Source organism: Ixodes scapularis, unplaced genomic scaffold (assembly GCF_016920785.2).
Source record: "Ixodes scapularis isolate PalLabHiFi unplaced genomic scaffold, ASM1692078v2 PGA_scaffold13__105_contigs__length_92229423, whole genome shotgun sequence".
NCBI classification, from domain to species: domain Eukaryota; kingdom Metazoa; phylum Arthropoda; class Arachnida; order Ixodida; family Ixodidae; genus Ixodes; species Ixodes scapularis.
Window position 1 is genome coordinate 80051554 of NW_024609839.1, and position 21402 is coordinate 80072955.

Consider the following 21402-nt stretch of genomic DNA (forward strand, 5'->3'; position numbering starts at 1 on the left):
GGGAGACGGAACGCTGCAAGGACGGTGACATACGCGTTGCTCACATTTTGCGAGATATGAGCGAACGCGAGGGGGACCCTAAGAAACCAGAATTAATTTTTTTACGAGAACATATTTATTTTTATCACAGGTTCAAATTTTAGTCACCTTCACAGCGCTCTTCGCCTGATGCAATACACCTGTCGTGACGTTTCTTGCACTGCTCAAAGTAGCCTTTAAACTCGCCGATTATTACACCTTTCGATGCTTCTGCCGCTTTTTATTTTACATCTGTCGGCAAACTGTTTAATTTTAGAAACTTGGGTGGGGCAGGTGGGTAGGGCATGGGGGTCGCGCTGTTTTAGTAAAAAACTATGGAACACTCGGCGCGGCATGGGCAGTGAACACCCCAGTTGCTTCGAGAATTGTTTGTTCACCGTGACAACACACCTGCCCACAATGCGCTGGGTGTTCACCAGTTTTTTGCCGAAAAGGATAGCATTCTCGTGCCCCACCCTTATTATACACCCGACCTCGCCTCATGCGACTTTTGTTTTGCTTCCCCAGATCAAGAAAATTTTCAGAGGAAAACAATCTATTGATGTTGAAGAGGTGAAACAAAAAGTGGCAGAAATGCTGAAAGGCATCAAATCTGGCGAGTTGAAAGGGCATTTTAGCCACTGAAAGAAGCATCTCGACGAGTGCATTGCACCGGTCTGAGAGTGCAGTGCAATCTACTTACTGTCGAGACTGGTTCTAACGAACTCAATGGGAAACGGAAATCACTTCGCTATATCTGCTATATCATTATAACCGACTTTGATTAACGAAGTGCAAAAGGGAATGGGAAATCTGGATCGCTCTGCTGTAGTTGCTATTTCGTTATAACCGGTCTCGACAGTATAACGATAATGAGAAAATTCAGAAATTTTAATCTCTATAACCGATTATCGTTAGTAATGGTACATCGTTATATGTGGCTTTGTTATAAGTGGATTGCACTGTACTTTGATAGACTCTGAAATTCAAACATGTAAAAATAAAAAAATTAATTTAAAATCGATCTTTTTTTTGGGTCCCCCCTCGTAAGGTGTGCACCAGACGAAGACTCGTTCGTGGCACAGTAGCCTCGTTACATTAATTTTCGGTTTGACACTCGTGCGGTGTCTTTATTCGCGAGAATATATGATGAACACGATCGATTGATATTTTGCAGATGGGTACCGTGGCACCCGCTGCCACCGCCGCCGGCACGGTGACCTTTCTGAGCCGCTTCGAGCCTGGAGCGGGCTACGTTCCCGAGGACGACGAGATGGAAGACCTGGAGAGATCGTTCCCCGGGCGCTCCGACAAATACGACGACGGCTCCGGTTGGTCGGCGCTTTCTCCGTCTGCGGACGTGTCCGCTCTCGGCGACCGGGTCAAGAGGGCGGCGGACTTTAACTCCGCCGAGTTCGAGCCCCGATACGAGCCTTAATTATGGTCGCCGACAGAACGAGGAAGGCAGGGGCGCGTGTTTCGAAGTGCCTGTCCTTCAGCGTGCTCCAAAGCGTCGTAGGAAGCTCGCGCCGGGGGTGGAGCAACTGAAGCTCCTGCCTCCCGGTCTCGGTGACATAGAAGTTGCGTGATCGGGACTGCAGTGTTGCTTATGCCTTGTTTCAGGTTAAGGAAAGCGGGACAAGTTCCTCCCGCGAAACCCTCCACTCTTTCCACATGAACAGGCGAACACCAGAGAGGATGCTCAAGAGAAGGCGAATCCACCCCAGCATTCGCTGTGCTAAAGTAGGGAGGGTTGTGTGCTTTGCGGGAGAAGCTAGTCCTGCTTTTCTTAGCCTACAACGCGGTGCATGGGGTCGAATTATCCGGCGGCTACAGACATGTCCGAAGGAATGCACAGAGGGTGCTCGCTGTAGTGCTGCTTGTAAGAGCGGCCTGCGACAGAGTAGAACCGTTTCGGTAAAGGTTTCTGACCTTGGATCATAGTGTTGCCCGGAGTTGTACTTTCTGGTTGCCGTGGACATGCCTGATGGCAAGTGCAGTGGGCCAGATTAGCTCATGCTGCTTGTTAAAGCGACTTGGATGGAGCAGAACTGTGTCGACAAAGTTTTCAGACATCAGTTCCGAGAGGCAGAGTAGCATTTCATAGTACTAGAGTGTTTCCTGCAGCATCTGCTGCTGCAAGCGGGCATGACCATAAAATGCTTTCTTTTTAGCAATTCTTCTAATGTTTTCGCTTTTTTTCTTGAAATTTTAATTTTTCCTTCTCCTGTATGTAATGTCCTCAAATTACCATAATAAGGGGTTTTGAATCAATAAAATAAAAAATCTGTGGGGCACTACTAAAAAAGGTTTAAGTTGTTTTAATTAGTTATAAAATAGTTTTGTTTTAAGCTTTTATCATGTTTTAAGTAGAGTTGTATACTTCCTAGATGTACAAGGCTTCAATAAACATTACCGTATTTACTCTCATAGTGAACACACTTTTTTTCCCGAAAAATTGACACATATTTGGGGAGGGGAGGGGGGGGGGTTTATTATGCGGGTAAATGTTTGCATTTATACACTTTGTGCAAATGTCATTCCGATATGACACGTAAGCTACTGTGGCACGTCTCCAATGATGGAAGTGCACCTACGGCTGGTCGGGGGTGTGCCACAGTAACCATGCTTTATAAATTGCAAACCTTGTTGGGGCACTTTTGGCCTGTCTTTTGCCGAAGGAAAAGTGCCCTACAAAGCTCACTCAGCATGGAGAGCAACGCAACCTTTCTTAGGGCTAGCCGCTTTCACGATTTCACTGCCCGAAAGTGGACCACAGACGACGGCGCGTTTGTTGACATCAATGTATCTGATAGGCGAAGAATGTCCGGGGCTGGGCAATTCCTCGACCCAAGCTTCGTCAACTGTGTGCGCCGCTCTGTTTTAAGGTTGATCACTTCCGCAACTATGTACTTGCAGCCATTATGAAAGCGGCTTGGCTTGGCTTGACTTGGCCCGACCGCTCGGCGGCAAAAGAAAATTGGCTCGGTGGCTAGCTAATTTGGACGCGATTCAAGACTCGCGGAGCTGAAAATGGGAGGTGTGTTCATTATGCGAGTAAATACGGTATTTTTAACTTGCGATTTTAACTTTTTTCGTGCCGTGGGAAAATTGGCGATTTCTGAGAGATGCACAATAAATCTTGTATTATAAGAACTAATTAGCATACGGCTCATTATGATCCATCAATATGTAGCCAATAATTTGCTCTTTAGAGGCAGGTTCACACTGCTATCTGTAAAAGCTTGTCGAACCTAATTGCTAAACTTGGAATTTGCCCGAAATTGGAAGTAAAAAATTCAACATTTGTAGCTATATTGAAACTCAGTCAAATTTAAAAAGAATAATCCTGATTATACAAAGTGTGATGCATACCCGTCACTATTACTTCTGTAACGTGGAGAGCTCTAGCTGATAACATCTTGTTTTGGTACACAGGCAGGTACGTTTCCCTGGCATTGTGCTATTCGGAGAGGTTGTTGCTTGTGAGGGTGCATGTCCTTCCGGACACCTTCTTTTGCACAAGACCTCGGTTTGTCATAGAGCTGCTCTAGCTTCTCCCCTGCTGCTATTTTACAACGATCACTGCTAAGGCCGGTTCCACATACAGCGAGCGAAGCGCTAAGTTAGCGCTACGTGAGCGCTTCATGGAGTGCTCATGTGGCGCTTCCTAGCGCGTGATGTAGCGCTCTGTTAGCACTTTGTTAGCGCTCTCACGCTCCTTGTACCGTGCTTCTGCTGTGGAATAGCGCGTGCACAGCGATTTTTTTTTTGTTTTTCCTTTGGCATTGAAAGAAGAGTAAGTAAAAGAGCCGCTGTCCAAGTGAAGGGTCGGGCAGGCGATTTAGAGTCATGAACTCTGAGCGACTAATTGATTGGGTACAACCACATCGCTTTCTAATTGATATGCGTGACCCTGGTTTCAAAGACACGCAGTTAAAAATAATCGCCTTCGAAAGAGCTCTGTGAAAGAGCGCTACTGGAGCGCTAACACGGCACTACTGAAGCACTAACACGGCACTACTGAAGTGCTAACAAGGCGCTACCGGAGCGCTAACGAGGCGCTACCGGAGCGCTAACAAGGCGCTACCGGAGCGCTAACAAGGCGCTACGAGAGCGCTAACAAAGCGCTACCAAAGTGCTAATCGCGCGCTATATTAGAACGAAGTCACGCGCTAGGAAGCACCACATGAGCGCTCCTTCGAGCGCTCGCGTAGCGCTAACTTAGCGCTCCACTGTATGTGTGAACAGGCCTTTATGGGTGTAGGTCGTGCTGCCTACCCAGAAACGGGAATTTGTCGCCGATTTTTAAGTTTGTCTTTTGGCCCACAGGGCTGTCCTTCGAGCCCACGCCCCCAGCTACCCAACGGCTTGCCGAAGTTCTCGGCGTAAGCACGGAGAGCGTGCAAGGAATGAAGGCCTCCTTCTTCCACGCGGATATGGGTGACATGGACGACGAAGACATTGGTGAGCTTGCCTGCCGCGTTTTTTAACGGAACCAAACCACATCTTGGATGTTTGCTCTTTATTTTTTTTTATCGAATCCAATGGCACTGCACAAGCTTGTTCAGCTTCTTTTGTGCCAGATTTCGGATATCTGGTCCTTTTGTCGATCGGTAGATCAGTCCCCCAGATAATTCGAAAGCACCTGCCTTCGTTAGCGAGAACAATAGGAAAAAAAACGGCTGAACAAAGAATTATGCTTAATACATGGCTAGATGCTAGGAAGCATAAAGATTACAATGTTAGAAGTACTTTTGAGATTGAACCTTTATTAATGATTCTGCAACAGATCGAAGTTTGGTGTTTTGTGTGGCCATTAAACCAAAAATGCCTTGAAAATCTTTTTAGATTTATATTGAAGAATCTGGTCTCGGGCACTGTATGATTCACGTCTTTAGCTGCATGTTGCAAAGCAAGTTACATTTCCCTGGATGGTGAGATATCCTTCCTGCAAATTTCAAGTCCAGAATTTGCGTTATGAAAAACCATTCTTCTGCGTCAGCTTCAAGGCAAACTTTGCCTGCATAAATATTATAAATTGAGGTTGTGGCACGAATATTAGTCTATAAAATTTAAAAAAACTTGGTAGATCAGAAGCATGATAGCTATAGATTTCAAAATCACCGTTTCCAAAACAACTTTTTAGGCGTCTTTTTTTTTTTTTTGGCACCAAAGACTGCCAGCAGCTTCCTTGTTCTCCAAGTGTTCCTTTCTCTGAAAGGGATACCGAATTTTAGAGCAATACTTGCATCGCAAGTCAAGGAATTCCAAAAGGTGCTCCTATTTCAAGACGTCTCCGAAACGGAAGCACGCTATGTAACCGCGCACGTGTGTCTCATAACGTCAGTATTGTGCTAAGGTGTTTTTTTTTGGAGGGGAAAGCTTGCTTTGTGACATGCGTTCTGTCCGGACGCTTAAAAAATAAACGTTTTCCGAGTTCAGCGATTTTCCGGCAGTTTTACGGGCCACCCCAACGAAGCACATTTTTGGTATAGACGCTTTGCACACGCGCCAGATTGAGCCGCCATAGCTGACCTTCTCCTGTTTTACCGAGATGCCGAGCCACCGAAGCGGGCGTTTATGGGCCTCCAAAGAGGTCTATGATGAGGAAAAGGACTCAGTAGCACCTAAAGTCGCAATAACCTGTTCTGCTGTGATAATGATGACGTGAAGCGAACGGAATAAGAGGAAACAAAAACTGAAGGTCGCTTATGGCGGCGCCCATGCACAGCTGCTGCAAAGTGTCTATACCCAGACTTCACTGTTTTCCTGCAAGGTATTTATAACCTCTAAATTCGAAATGGCCATTGAGAAAACGGCAAGTGAAGGTAATGCCAAAACCGGCGTTCAACTTCGCCCTGCACTCTCTGGTGGGGGTGACATATAAGGTTGTACAGCTTGCAAGTCGAGCGGGCAGTCTACAAAATTCAGTGTTTAAGCTTTTTTTTTTCTTTCTCATTTTCTTAATATTAACTTTACACCATCACAGCCCGTCCGGAACAAACTAGTTCTTCATATTGCCCCATATTACACCATTCGAAGTCGGGTTTTAAGTGTTTCCAGGAGAGCTTCTCAGTGTCTCAGACCAAAATAAAAACTTTAATTACTTTGCGAAAAACAGTTGTTGTGATTTGCAATTTGGGTTACTACACTTCCTTTCACCTTACGTCCCGATGCAGCCGACGCTACGAGGCAATAGGACCAATCAAGCAGCGTCAAGAGTGCGAGTCTCTAAGCCTTTTCTGTCTATGATCTGTTCAGCGATGATGGAACACGTACAGAAGCGTGACGAACACCACAATGGTACGCTTTTGACGCTGTCCTTCTTGCCCCATCAGCTTGTGGCGTCGGCTGCGTCTGGGCTTCAGGTGAAACAAACTGTAGTTTAGGTGTGTTGAACCAATTTTGGGGTGAATCGGTGACAGTCAAATTTTCGCCTGAGCTCACCTTGAGGGTTCTTGCCTTGCTTTCTCCTCCCTCTTAGAACTGTCCTTCTCGCACCCGAGACTGAAGCGGGCCCTGGTCAGCAACAGGGAGGTCAGGTCTCCCATTCCCAAGCACCCCGAGGGTATGTCCCGTTGCATGCTTCCTCTCCGCACATTCTTGCTGGACCGCATTTGCGGTGCAGTGCTTCAAGTGTAGTGCAGTGGCTTCTGCTGCATTCCGTTCTCTGGCTAAATCTTGAATCGTGTTATAATTCAGGACCTGCTGTGTTGTGGGCATTCAGAATGTTTGCTTCTAAGTGTACTAGCAATGAAGGTAAAAGCTTGTGATCCATGCAGAATGCGGCAGTTATCCCGACCATGAACATAGGCACTTGTTCGCAAACTATACTTAAAGACCTGCTCGGATAGACCAACTGGGATAGACCTCGGACAGACCTATCTTGGACATACCTATAGACTTATCTTGCATACATCTATCTTGGATAGACCTATCTTGGATAGACCTATCTTGGATAGACCTATCTTGGATTGACCTATCTTGGATTGACCTATCTTGGATTGACCTATCTTGGATTGACCTATCTTGGATTGACCTATCTTGGATTGACCTATCTTGGATTGACCTATCTTGGATTGACCTATCTTGGATTGACCTATCTTGGATAGATCTGTCTTGGATAGGCCTACTTTGAATAAACCTTTTTGGATTGGCCAATCTCTGATACGAAAATCGGATTGGTAAATCTCGGAGACGAAAATCGGATTGGTAAATCTCGGAGATTAAAATCGGATTGGTAAATCTCGAATAGGAAAATCGGATTGGTAAATCTCGGATAGGAAAATCTTGATTGACCAGTCTTGGATAGGAAAATCTTGATTGGCCAGTCTTGGATAGGAAAATATTTGATTGGCCAATCTTGGATAGGAAAAGCTTTGGTTGGCCAATCTTGGATAGGAAAAGCTTTTGCAATCTCGGATAGGGAAATCGCTGATTGACCAATCTCTGATAGGGTAATTTCCTGTTGACCACCTACCCCCCCCCTATCTCGGATAGAAAAATCTTTGGTTGACCGATCTTGCATAGGAAAATCTCTGGTTGGCCAATCTTGAATAGGCAGACCGTGATAGACACTCCACAGTCTGGGCTTGCCCCTGTACGAGCTCAACGAGGAACTTTCACCACAATGCCGCAGGTCCCCGTCCGGAGCCTGCGGCAGCCCCGAGGTTGAGGCGCTTCTCCGGGCAGCGCCCAAGGCCCCCTTCTCCGGACCCCTTGGCTTCACGGGTCCTTCTGCCGTCGTCGTCTGCCACGTCGGCGTCCCGGGAGGCGACGGCCATGCTGGACGTGCCGCCGATGCCGCTGGTGCTGGTGGAGCCGGTGCCACTGGTCCAGTCCTTCATGTACGAGTCCCAGCACCTGCTGGGGGACATTGCCTGCACCATGGGCTACCGTTTCCGGTGCGGCTGGGGGCCGCGGTGGTCCCTCCTGCACCTGGGGTCCCCTCTGAACGGGACGTCAGACAACGGTAATTTTCTACTTCATATTTTTTTTTTATTTTGACTGTGAAAACTGGTTCGCACACTTGCATTTGCTTAGGGCCGTGCTCGTGCGATCTCCTAAGACGTGAAAATGCGTCGGCACGCTGGCGCAGTCCACGAGGCGACCTTGGAACTGTATTTAACTAGAGCAAAGGTTTTGCGGTATTTGAGAGTTCAAATGTACATACTATCCATCGGAAACAGTCGTTTATGACATTGTCAAAAGGTTGTTAATTGCAAGTTGAAGATTGCAAGGAAGTCAATGACACTTAAGCACAAATGTGTGAACCAGCATTAATGCTGGGGTGTTTTTCGACGCGGGATTGTTGCCGTTGTTCCACTGGAGTTTGAAAGCAGAGCCGGGAAGAGTTTGTCTTATAGTTGCCGTTTGGGGTTCCACCACATTGTTTTGCCCCTGATCCTTCGATGCTTCTCCCTCTCTAAAAAAAAAAAAAATCCTTTGAATTGCAAGCATGCAAAAAGGCTCGCAACGACCCACAACGTCGCTGCCGCTTCTGGAAATTGTCTCGGAATGTTGACGTCGGAATGTTGGTGTCTACATGTGTGCCTTATTTTCAAAGATGGTGAGGGGCACATTTCTGAATCGGCTTTTTTGCATTGTCTGACACGTAACGACAAGACCCAACGTCTGACCGGGGTCAGGCATCGTGTAGCGGAACATCCATATGTTGAGGTATTCAGCGTTGCGGCAGAAGTTGGTCAGCCCCAGCAGGCATCCGCCATTCATGGGGAATTTAGCCAGTGCAGTACTACTGCTAGCTCGGGGCCTTTATTGTGCATCACACAGTGGCGATGCACGGCAACGTGCCGGTACGCAGCTAGTGATCGAAAGGGGCGGGGGTGGGGATTGAACAAAGGATCTCTGGGTTCTGCAGTACGAGCATTCGCTCCATGTGCTCACACCTGCGGTGTGCCGACACACTCGCCCATCAATGCCCCCCGTCCTAGTTTTTGCAATATGCCACAGTTTCAAAGATACGGAGAGTCTGAAATGGAAAAATGGAAAGTCCTGCTGTCTAGCTGGAGTCTCGCATCATGAAGGTGAACATTCGTATTAATGGGTAGAAACTCGCGTCCATTTCTTATCGGCTTGTATAAAATTTAATAGAACTTGCAATTCAATTCAAATTATGTTTACGTAGCTTGTCTGCACGTACAACCCGACTACAAGTATGTACTTGGTTTTCATGTAACCTAATTAGTTTCGTAAATATGAAAAGTTTTATCTGCAAAGAACATGGGAAGGATTGAGACAAAATTAAATACTGAAATCGGATAATAAATATGGCTCGGTAAACTGAAGGGTCTAGAACCCGGTAGGGTGTAAATGATTACTTTAGAATGATTTACTAAATTTTTACTCATTTGAATTTTCTAATTTTAAAATTATTTATTGCGGGAAGTATGAGACATCTAAAAAAACATGTCACATTTAACGTAATCATACCCCTTATTGCATATCTTGCAAATGCATCTACCAGGGAAAGGAAAGGATTAGATAGGTGCAAGTGGGTAGGTGGCACACATAAAAGAGCAAATTGTGTCAATAGTTTGTTCTGAAACATAGCAAAAAACATACACAGCCTCATTTTACTATGAATTAAGGTTAGTATTTTAGCATAAGAGACCTTTTTGTTTTTACCAAAATGCTTCAGGACAATGTGATTAAGTGCCTGTCAATCTTCAATTTCTTTTGTTTCTAGTTTTTTTTTCAAAGTGTCAGTGTCTTCTCTTAATGTTCCGCAGATACTTCCCAGAGACCAGCGCTCGGTTTTTTGTCGGGCACGCAATTCTCGGCGGGCTCTACGGCTTACGTCGTTTCCCTAGAGCGAGTCGCCGTCAGCCACGAGGTCCCAGCTTCCGACGACGTCCAGAAGGTAGGGCCAGCACTTGTTCCTCCGCAGGGGTTGTATTTTTTTTACTTGCATTCGTCGAGAGAGTACTGTAATAACTGCAATTCACAGGTTTTCGAACTGGCTTCCTAGGAACACGGGTTCCCCATAGTGCCCCCAGTAATTCCCCATAGCACCCCCAGGAATTCCCTATAGCACCCCAGGGGGTTTCCCATGGCACCCCCAAGGGTTCTCCATAGCACTTCCGGGGGTTTCCCATGGCACCCCCAAGGGTTCTCCATAGCACCCCCGGGGGTTCCCCAAAGCACCCCCTGGGGGCTCCCCAAAGCACCCCCTGGGGGCTCCCCAAAGCACCCCCTGGGAGCTCCCTGTAGCACCCCCCTGGGGTTTGCCCACAGCACCCCCTGGGAGTTCCCCATAGTGCCCCCGGGAGTTCCCCTCAGCACCCCCGGGGTTTTCCATAGCACCCCCATGGGTGCTATGGAAAACTCCCAAATTTTTAAACCAAGACAGTTAAGAAGGTTTGGGAGCGCGGGCTTTAAGTGCTTAAGCTGGGCTTAAGCACTTCAAGTCATTCGGCACAGGCTTAGGCATTCGCACCGATTGGTCGCAAGTGCACATGCGCTACATTGCCACGTGGCAAAGAGGAAAGCAGGCAGAAAGGCAGAGACATTTGCAGACAACGCTTTCGTCGCCTGCTTGCAGCTCATGTTGCAAACATGGCCCATAAACCACGTGAACCCAATCAGGCATCTGGAAACTCTCTTCACACTCTTTAGATTTTTTCTGCACATACCAAGTGCAAGTTTTGGTGTCGGTGAGACTGTAGCATGCTTTGTGAATATTTATCGATCACACACAGTTCTATGGGCAAAAAGTCTGCGTGCCTCCAGACTAAGGCAGTTTTTCCAGTATCTCGTACTTCTCGAGGCGTGGCACTATGTAGTGGTACCTCGACCTCACACCCCGAGGTAACTATTTGGAACTGAATTTCTTCTGTTCGGTAGTCGAATACAGAGTTCATTAGTAATTCCTAGATCTCTGTGTTTGCCGTGAACCACGAGATTGAAATGCATAGATTTGCCATTTTGTAACAACGAACAGCATTGTAACGAACAGCATTGTAACCACGAAAATTGACACTACGATATAAAAATTGTCTGCTACGGGTAAAACAACAATGACAGCCCAGTTGGGAGAAGCTAGAAGCAAACCAATGGTTTAGGCGTGGCACTCAAAATTGTGATCAAGAATCGCTAAAACTGCTTTTTCTTTTTTTTGTCGTATCCAGAGAAACCTGACTGCAATGTTGGAGGTGCAGTTGGCCCACTCCCTGTCCTCAGTGGAAGTGGGCAGCCCCGTCTTTGTGCCCAAGCCGGGGGTCAAAGCTCTGCACGCCCTGAACGATCTGGTGTCGCGGCTTTTTGCGGAAATGGGCACGTCTCCTCTTCTTCTCTTCCTTGTAGACCTACGAGGGTCAGTTGAGAAGTACAGTCCCTTTACTTCTCAACTGGCCCTCGTTTTATTTTTATTTTTTTTTATGAGGAGGTCGACAAGCAGTGTAGTGTTGGTGTTTGTGAAGGTGATGCATCCCCATGTCTCAACCTGCGGTCGGATTGTCAGAGTCTTTGGCGTTTCGTCGCGGCGAGCGAAGGCACCTCATTAGTGTCGTCGTGGCGGGCGATGAGGACATGCTTGTGAGAGTACGGCAGAGGCGCGTGATTGAATAGTTTTAGTAAATCGTTCAGACTGCTTTGCCAAAGATGCTTGATACTCTGCTGCTTTCTATGTGCGTGCATCGTGCTGTTATCGGGTATCGTTATCCGGTGTATTGGAGGTATGGGAACGATAGACTAAACTCTCTAATGTTGTGTTGACCTTTATTGAGTGGTAATTGCACTGTAATGCTCTCCATATAGATGCTTTACACACGCGCCAAATTACAGCCGCCATTGCTGACCTTCTCTTGTCTTACCGAGATGCCGAGCAACTGAAACGGTACTTGACGATCCTCTACAAAGGCCGATGCTTTAGAAAAGGACACAGTTGAGTCTAATATGGCAATAACCTGGCCTGCTATAGTAATGATGAAGTGAAATAAACGAAACAAGAGGAAACAAAAACTGAAGGTCAGTTATGGCGGCGTCCATGCACAGCTGCTGCAAAGCGTCTATAGGCCGGGCTCATTGCCGTGCATGTTATGGGCATTTTCAACACTGAAAAAAAAGAAGAAATTAGCATGAAAGGAAGTTCCCTTTATATGATGAAGCGAAGAAAGTTCCAGCTGGAACGCTGAAAGGGATGTTGCACTGCATTCTTTTATGTTTCTAAGTTTTCTAAACATACTACCTCTTTTTTTTTTTTAATGTGAAGGATGCTACTTTGAAAAGGAAAAACGATCAAAGCCTGAAAAGTCGTCATATTCGGTTTCTTAACTTCTTTATTTGCCCTAGTACATGTCTTAAGGGGGGACACTACCTGTGATTGTCAACATTTGAACCGCTCACTCAATCAGCGTAATATTTGCAGGCAGTGTTTTTAGCCACATAGAAAGAGGGCATGCAAAGTTTCATCCGTGTTAACCGATTTTTGAAGTACTATACCCCCCTGAACGAAGTAAAGCATAGCTTTGCATGGAATCTGCCCAATGAACCAATCATTGAGAAATGGTGTTGATAACCACATATTTTTCTGGTGCAATGCTGGAATACTGGTTGCCGGTTATTATAAGAAGAAATGTAAAAAATTAATTTTTTAGGTAAAAAAATTACAAAAGAATTGCATCATTTACCAAGTTTTGCAAATTACACTTTTTCATAATAAAAGAACATGAAAAAGCAAAGTCTAAGTTTCATAGTGACCGGCTCCATAAAATTTTGTTATATAAGCCGCATATATTAAGCCTCGATAGTTTCATACTGAAACAATAGTTAAAGTACAATTTACGCCAAAAAGTGGAACGGAGAACAACTCATTCAAAGTGCTTGAACCTCTACCTTTTCTTTAGCATCAATGGACCGAAAATAATTTAAAAAACAACTATGCAGTTTAAACACATAAAACTTTCTGGGAATACTCTAGAGATGTTGGTGGATGTAAATATAACATTTTCCCGGGGATGGGCAGTATTTCAAATACAAGTATCTGAAATACGTATTTCAAATACTTTGTGCATTTTGCGTTTGTATTTAATTACAAATTGGGTAATGTATTTGGCATGCGTATTTAAATACTAAAACGTGGGTATTTCAAATACAATTGTAATTAAATACAATTTTGTGGGCGAAAATACATCCCTCAAATTTATTGTCACTGTCCAGAGCAGGAAGAAAACTACCTTCAGCACCGAATGTAGTGTCTCTCAATCAAGCACAAGCGTTTAGTGACTTTGTGATTACGATGCTAGTCGAGGGCAAGAATAGTTACGAAATCGACGTTCACAGGCAGACTGGCTAAATAAGTGCCTGTGACAACTTGTGATGCTTTCCAGCCTGATTTCCATCCATATTTTTGCCTGGAACGTTCTAAATGAGCAGGTCGTCCAGATTTTCGTAACTGGTGCGAGTTGCAACAATAAAAAACTCTAGACTAGTTCTGCGCGTCTTGGTCGTCTCGGTTCTTTTTTTGGTCTATACCAAAATGTAACCGACGAGAAAAAGCTGCTTGAAGCTCTGTACTTTTTTCACCCATTACGTCCAAGCTGATTACATTTTTTTGTGATTATATTTCTACTACGTTACTAGAGCTTCGCACACTAACTCTCGAGTGTGCGATGCAAAATTAAAATGGGATACCCGGAATCCCGTTGCAGGTGCCCTGAGGTCGTTGACTCAAATTTTGAGGAATGTATTTGGAAAAGTATTTGGGGGAGACCAAATACATTTGGTTGTATTTGTATCTTGTACTTAAATGCTTTTTTGAAAAGGTAATTAGATTTGTAATTAAATACATTTTTGACTAAGTATTTTGTATTTGTATTTCGATACATATTTGCATGTATTTTGCCCATCCCTGCATTTTCCAAAATCACCTTTTTTTGCAGAAATTTCCGAGTAGTGTCCCCCTTCAAGTGTGTGGTATTTATAGGGCCAGCTTCGAGGTTTTGTGCATCGTTTGCCGATGTGGCCTCGGTGTCAGGTGACACAGGGATGTCGTCCCAAAAGGGCCTTTAAATGCATAGCATTTGTAGGTTAAAAATGCGAGTTGGGCTAGTTGGTACTTATGCATGGTGAAAATACGCCTACAAAACACAGGCAAAGAAAGAAGCACACAGGACGAGGCACACCGTGTGCTGCTTTCTTTGTCCGTGTTTTTTAGGCGTATTTTCCGCCATGCATTTGTAGGTCCTCTTGGCTGTTGCATGGCACCAGCAGCTTTATGTAATCCTTGAAATGTACCCTTCAGTGGTTTCCTTACTGTGCTCCCGAATGAAGGAGCATGAGGAGTCCTTAGAAGTGCTACGCGTATAAGAACCCTTTTGCAAATGCTGAAGAGACAAGCCAATTTTTTCCGCCATTGCCCGATTTATTATGGGACATCCGCGATCTGCTGCGCAATACAAATCCCTGCCGAGGTGCCTGCATTTTGACAGAGGCTTATTGCGAAAAAGCACCATGTAACGGAGCGGTCGATTGCATGTCAGAAGATCCCCAGGTGGTCCAAATTAATCCTCAGTCCTCCGCTGGGGCGTGCCAGATGCCCTTCTTAGATTTTGGCACGTAAAACCCCCAAATTTGATTTGATTTGTTACGTGCGAAAGAGAATTTTAAGAGAATATAATGGAATGGGAGATTGGGTAGTCATACTGTTCCGATAATTTTGAATATTAATAATTTTTACAGAAGGGAAAAGGTGGATTGGGAAAGGCTGCGTCATTCCGAATTCGTCAATTAATTGTACGATCGACCAGGTTTTTTTTGTTTTTTTCTTTCCACGAGGGAGGCAAGAATGGGAGCAAGAAGGGGAGCGACGGCGATTAGATCATTGTGCGCCGGCACAATGCTCATGCTCATGCTGTGCATTGGCACGCCAGATCACTGAACTGCCCCATGCTTAACGAGTATTTACCATTGGGTTGACTTGTGCCATGCTTTGGCTCCCTGTGTGTGCGTTTGGGGTGCACAAGGAATTGAAGCTTTACCAGATGTACGAAGCTCATGCAAGGGGTTGTACAACCGAAGTGAAGGTAGCGAAGCGAGGGATGTTGGCTTTCTTTCCCCGTTGCGGTAATCTGATGGTGAATGAACACCGCCTCGCCTGCCATCGATTGATTGGGCTTGCCTCTGGCAACAGAACCCAGTCACACCGACCGGCCGATGATGCAGCAACTTCATCGCATCCTGGGCCTTTGTGTGGCTCTTTGGGGGAAGACGCCTGGCTGCAATCCCGATGAAGGTGACCATTTTGCAAGCTCGTTGGCCTACTTTTATTAAGCAGCCGTCCTGTGCGCTTTCATAGAGTATTCCAATAATCCCTTTCCGTGCGCTTCCATCTCTGTCATCTGTGCTGTGGATTGCGTTCTGAACATGCGCAGTAGCTCTTTTCAGCTCAACATTGGATGCCGTGCATGCGACCGCAGCGCAGCTACTCGGCGTTTTTCACTCAAGCGGGAGGTGGAGTGGTGTATATGAAGAGGGGGTGTGGTGAATATAAATTTTCTAATACAAATTGAATATGAATATTTGAAAAATAAAAATAGCTTCGAATATTGAATATGTTTTGAATATGAATGTACCATTAAGAAAAAAAGATGCAAGTACTTCTTTTATTACCTTGAAAACCAAAAATTATGGTAACAAATTCAAGTAAATGAAACTACCTGAGTAGGCAGCATATAAACAATGCAACTAGTAACACAGCTTGACTAGTAATCACCCGTCAACTGTACATGAAAGCAGGCGAAAGGTGCAACTGATTAGGTATACAAATTGACAAAATTAAGAGTGTACAAAAGTGCACATGTCCAGATAGAATGTAAAAATGCAACCTATGTCACAAACAACTGGTAGTGACATTGTTTTAAGAATATAATCGAAATTTCCCTTGGCTAGCCAGCAAGTTAGATATGAGCTGCTGATGCAATTACTTCAAATTGTCATGTAAAAATTAATTGCTCCGCATGTTCAGTATATAAACACTCTCTTTTTGTAGTGACAATTGCTCCTGCAGCAGAATATACCCTTGCTCGTGTAACAGAAATTATAAGGTCCCTAGAAAAGTGACTCACAGTGCAGGCTTGGCAAAACAAAAACCAAAACTGCTTTTTTGTCGTGACCTAATACATACCTGTGTGCATGATTCTGATGCACAGTTTCTTTTCGCTGAAATCTCTGCCCAAAAATGCATTAGCATTACATTCGAAATTAGAAACCGAAACTTTGGACTGACAACGGCTACAATCTGTTCCGTGAGATGAGGTATGTGTTCAACCTTCATTATTTTACTTGCGCAGTGGAATCGGTACCAATTTACATTTTGAATATCTGGGAGCTAAATCTGCCTGCTTGTTAGATTTGAGTGCGGGTTAGAATTGTGCAAACACGGTAGGTCTACGTATGGCGTAACTGGCGAGGGTTCATAGAAAAATGGCTGCAACTCCTGCAATTTAGGCGGCTAAACACGGCTTTGATCAAAGCTCTGAATGTTCAGGGCATGTCCTGCGCATGGATTATTCGCTATTTGCTCGAATATTCGTACTTTGCCCCAATATTCGGAAATTTCTGAATATGCAATTCTCGATTCGAATCGAATAAGAAAAATATTCTATACATATTCAAAATTTTGAATATTCGCACACCCCTAATATGAAGCGATTGTCTCCAAATCGTAAAAAGAGCTTGTAATTAAAAACTGATTGGAGATGAGCAAAGTAGAGTATTGTGTAGTGTTGTGCGAATATTCGAATTTTCAAATAGTAGTTTTGAATAAAACACTATTCAATATTCGCTTGAAGGTGAACTGCGGTTTTTGATATTTTTCTAACCGTTGATCGCGTTAGGCTACTCCCATTGAGCACACTGCTCAATGGGAGTAGCCTAACGCTCCAATGCAGCTCCAATGCACTGCGGAGAAGCAACACCCGCAGAGCTCGCATCCGTGGGTGTTGCTTCTGTCCAGTGCACCGGTGTTCGGTAAGAAGCACGCTCAATAAGGCTAAGACTCGAGGTTTATGCTTCGAAAAGTACAAATATTGCAGCAGCATGCTCAAAGAGGGCACACTTTCAAAGCGGGGTGGTGCTCATGCACATAAAGTGTATTAAGGAAAAAAGAAAAGCTTTGTGAATGTTCTACATTGTAGTGGATTTTCCAGAATTCATCTGGGTATTATGCACAAGTGTATATGTTAGACAGAGGTGCCCTGACAACTTGCCTTAATCATTCGTGACTAGAAAAAGATTATTTCTATTGCAGCAATATTTTCAGTTCCCCTCGGTTAAGTTTAGCTGGGCATCTCATAGGTTTATTTTCATGTCACATGTGTTGTTTGCTTGCCAAGCCAAGTAGGCATTGAACTTTATGGTGATACAGTCAATAAATATAGCTAGGTCAAAATTCATTTAGCTTCAAAATAGACAAGTGGAAGCTTGGAAACAACCTACAGGAGTTTTTGCTGGGTCTTCATAAGCAGGGTGCAGTAGTGAAAGGCTTGGAGGAGCTACTCAATATTCAATTCGAAAATATTTGGTCAAAACCACTGTTTGCTTTGAATTTGCTTCAAACTCAAAATTCACTAGTCACACACAACTAGCATTGCATGATGTGCCTGCAACGGCTATAAGTATGTTTTAATTGAGCTTAACATTTGAAAAACTTTTGAACTGCTAGCCAAAATTGGGGAAATGTTTTGGTATGTGTAGATGATTCATGAAGCAGGCCTGACCAGTAATTTTGATTACTACAGGCCGTATTCTCATTAAAATGCAAACGGAATTCAACGTTTGTAATGATTGAGGGTCTTGTGCGGTCGGCGAGAGCTTGCGGCACTTGCTGTTAAGAAAGCTGGGACACGGCAGGGCACGTTTAATTATGTTCACGCACATAATCGAACGTCCCCCGAATTCCTACATTATTGTAGTGAACCTATAAATGCTATTAATTAAGTCTTTGGAGTATACCAAAGAACCGTGCAGTATTTCTAATGTTTGTTGTCTTGGATATTTGCTTCTGCTAGTTTTTGTTTTCTTGCGAAATATTTACCACACTTCGGTCGATGCATAGTGTGGGGAGTGAGACACCCTAATACCGTCTCAAGGCTACAGGGCGCCTCTTGACACAGTAACCAATTACCGAGGAACCGCCACCTTTTCGTGCAGACGACACCCGTACCTACGCCTACATGAAGGCGAGGAAGGAGGCCTTTTCCGACTGGCTCGTCCAGACGACCAAGCAGACCGTCGACAGCGAGGTGACAGACGCCCAGCAGCGGGTACGTTACCGTCGAGGGACCAGTCGCGAAAGATTTTGTGCAGGGCTGCCAAATCTGGAGTGTCGCTTTCCGTTTGTGTTAAAAGGCCTCCGACGGAGTATTAACGCGTACCAAGGTAGGTTTTGACGGAAACGCAACCTGCAAGGGTCCACTCTTGTCAAGGAAGTTGTTGCGACTCAAGATCTGGCTTTTTGTGCACAAAAACCGCTATTCGGGAGCCGTCTGCACTCTACCCTCGGAGAGCGGGAGAGCAGCCGGCTCCCAGCTAGCGGTTCTTGTGTGGGAAAAACCCAATTTTGAGTTGCAATAATCTTTTATTGTAGGTAGTGCAGTTCTTTCAACCAAACATGTTTTTTTTTTCTGGAATTTGTGGTTTTGAAAAGCTAGAGGAAGCAAAGGTAGAGCAAAACCTAACCAACCTTCTTTGGCATGAGTCTCGGTGTCTTGTTTGGCAGTACTAAGTTGTTAAACAAGTGCCAAAGTTAGGTTTTGCTGCTTGGTAGCTTACTACATCTGACACCTTTCTGCTAAAATACTGCTGATACCTAATACAAATATAAACAATATTTGTAAAAAGATAAAAAAAAAAAAAAATGGCCGTACAAGTGCCATAGTTTTGTTCACTTTTCATGTGGCAACCATGGGCCTAAGTTGCCAGACAAGTGCCAGATTTGGGCTTCACTGCTGGTTCTTTGGTTGGCACCTTGCATCTTTGGCCGAAGTCTGGCACTCGGGCAATTATGTGGCGATTCCGGAAAAAGCCAAAGAACAGTACTTTGGCACTAATTAAGGGGGGGACACTGGCTAGAGATTTACCTCTGAACAACTCAAGTGATCGGAATTAAATTCGTAAGTACAGCATATATGCCATTTTACGAATGCTGATAGTGATCACAGGGGCCAGACTGAATTTTGGAAAAGGTCTGTTCGCCGAGTATTACTTTTTTTTTTGCTTGGCGTTGCAGGAAGGGGGCTACCTGAAGGCGTTGATGAGCCACCTGAGCGGGCACGACGTGAGCAAGGCGTGCAGCATGGCCTGGAGGATGCGGGACTACCGCCTGGGCATGTTAGTGGCGCAGGGCGGCTACAGCCTGCTCACCCGGGGAATGCTGCAGAAGCAGCTCGACCACTGGCGCAAGTTCAAGGTGTGCTTCGAGCCGTCTCCGGCGCCGCTGGGGTGCCTCAAACGTGCCACTTGAGTTTGCGTGAAAAGGAACCCCCCTCTCAACACATTCTTGACACGTCTCCGGCGACACCGGATGTCTACAGCCTCTGGCGAAATTTTGATGGTCGCTGATTTGCCTCGAAATAGCTTGAATGCATTAATAGACTTGCTGAACTAATAATCTATATTACGAGTCTCGATAAAGTTTTTTGCAAAGTTGTTGACTTTAATTATGGCCGAGAGGCTCTATTGGCGACACTGAAGATGCGGCGTCAGTAGTTGCAATTTCGGCCGAATTCGGGCAGCACGTATTGTTCCCGACGGGTTACGGACGCTGGCGAAATTTGTGCCAGAAGAATGAAAAGTGCGCAAAGGGCCATTTTTTTTAGATTGCCTACTCAACTTGCAAGTTACGCAACACGTGACATTGCCCTACTCGAGATTGCGAGAAAGCCTGAATGTTGGTTTTAGCATAACTTTCATTTGGCATTTTCTTAGTAGCTATTTTGAATTTGAAGATAATAAATGGCATGTCGGGAAGCCTGTGTATTCTGAAAATGTTTAGGAGCTCCCCTTCAAAAAGCATAGGAGCCGAAATGGATGAGCCACGTCTTTTCGCTTCACGCATAGCGCGTAAGAAAACTTTGTTCCGTAAGTATGGGATGTGCAGTTTCTTGCTCTGCAAGCTGCACCTGGTGTGCGCTTTGCGTCGAGTTTCACGCTGTGTCGTCTTCATTCAGCATGACCGGCACATCGAGGACGAGCGTCTCCGAGTCTACGCATTGTTGGCCGGCCTGATGATCTGGCCGTCTTCGGAGAAGACCATCAACTGCTGCGCCGACCTCGACTGGAAGCGGGCTCTCGCTCTGCACTTGTGGTGAGCACTTGCAAGTCAAATAACTTTTATTCGTGTTTGAATAGAGATAAAAACGCTGCGTAACGTGTAACTCATCTGTATCCGTGGCCGATTTAACTATTCTTGGATCCATTGAATAACGAGCGTGATTATGAATGCGTGATTGTATACTAGAGCTAAGCTCTTTCCTAGCTTAGCTCCGTCCTGTGCCGTCGCTTGCTTGCATGGATTGAGCACACGCCCGCTGGGCCCACTTTCCGCAATATGCGATCCGTTGAAACTTAATCTGCTATTTGCCCATCATATCAATGTAGAGTTGTCTAAGAGATGCAATGACTGCTTCACTTTCTTTAATGTTGTTGCTTAGAGCATTCCATATTTTAGTTCCCGTACACTGAATCATGCAATGTTCATTTGCATTGTGAGATAGTGGAACTATGTGATGTTGCACTGTCCTTGCTGCAACTCGGATCACTGCTGGTCAAAATGCTCAACATTTTGAATACATTCGATACTCAATGTCCCCGAGTCACTGGAATGTAGATACCAACATTCCTGAAGTTTCTCTTTCTTTTTAGGTACATCAGGCGCTCGTGGTGCACCGTTCAGCTTTGGAAATGAGCTTTCCTCCTAAGCACGCAGCTGATATCTTCATTATTTTTCAAAGCGTTGATCACGGCAGGTTAGCCCCGTTGAGTGCGCTTCACACCGAGGACCGATGCACTGTGGAGAAGCCAGACCCACGGAAACAAGCTCCGTGGGTGTTGCTTCCCCGCAGTGCACCGGTGCTCGGTAAGAAGCGCTCTCAATGGGGCTAACCTGCTGCGATCAACGCTCCGAAAAATATGAATATCGCGGTTCTTCCGGAGCGAATATTGAAAAGCCTATTATTCGAAGCCACTATTTGAAAATTAGAATATTTGCACAACACTAGGAAATAGGCAAGTCAGAGAGAAACATGCGACTAGTTGGGCGCCGTGCTATCAAAGCCATGGGAGGGAGGGAGAGAAGCCGCTTTTGTATGGATTAATGAGTGACAGGCTAATCTTCAAGGACAAAAGCATTGTCTGGGACAT

At 45.2% G+C, this 21402-nt stretch overlaps 1 protein-coding gene across 1 annotated transcript in view; it reads left to right on the forward strand.

Annotated features, from left to right (window-relative positions):
- Window positions 1–21402, forward strand: part of LOC8042798 (nuclear pore complex protein Nup98-Nup96) — a 54917-nt gene that overhangs the window by 20473 nt on the left and 13042 nt on the right. Inside the window, exons 21-30 of the mRNA XM_029984238.4 lie at window positions 1196–1349; window positions 4351–4485; window positions 6506–6589; window positions 7661–7993; window positions 9774–9904; window positions 11172–11316; window positions 15173–15274; window positions 18193–18305; window positions 19271–19450; window positions 20211–20347. Of these exons, the coding sequence (XP_029840098.3) occupies window positions 1196–1349; window positions 4351–4485; window positions 6506–6589; window positions 7661–7993; window positions 9774–9904; window positions 11172–11316; window positions 15173–15274; window positions 18193–18305; window positions 19271–19450; window positions 20211–20347 (1514 nt within the window). The remainder of the gene's footprint in view (window positions 1–1195; window positions 1350–4350; window positions 4486–6505; window positions 6590–7660; window positions 7994–9773; window positions 9905–11171; window positions 11317–15172; window positions 15275–18192; window positions 18306–19270; window positions 19451–20210; window positions 20348–21402) is intronic.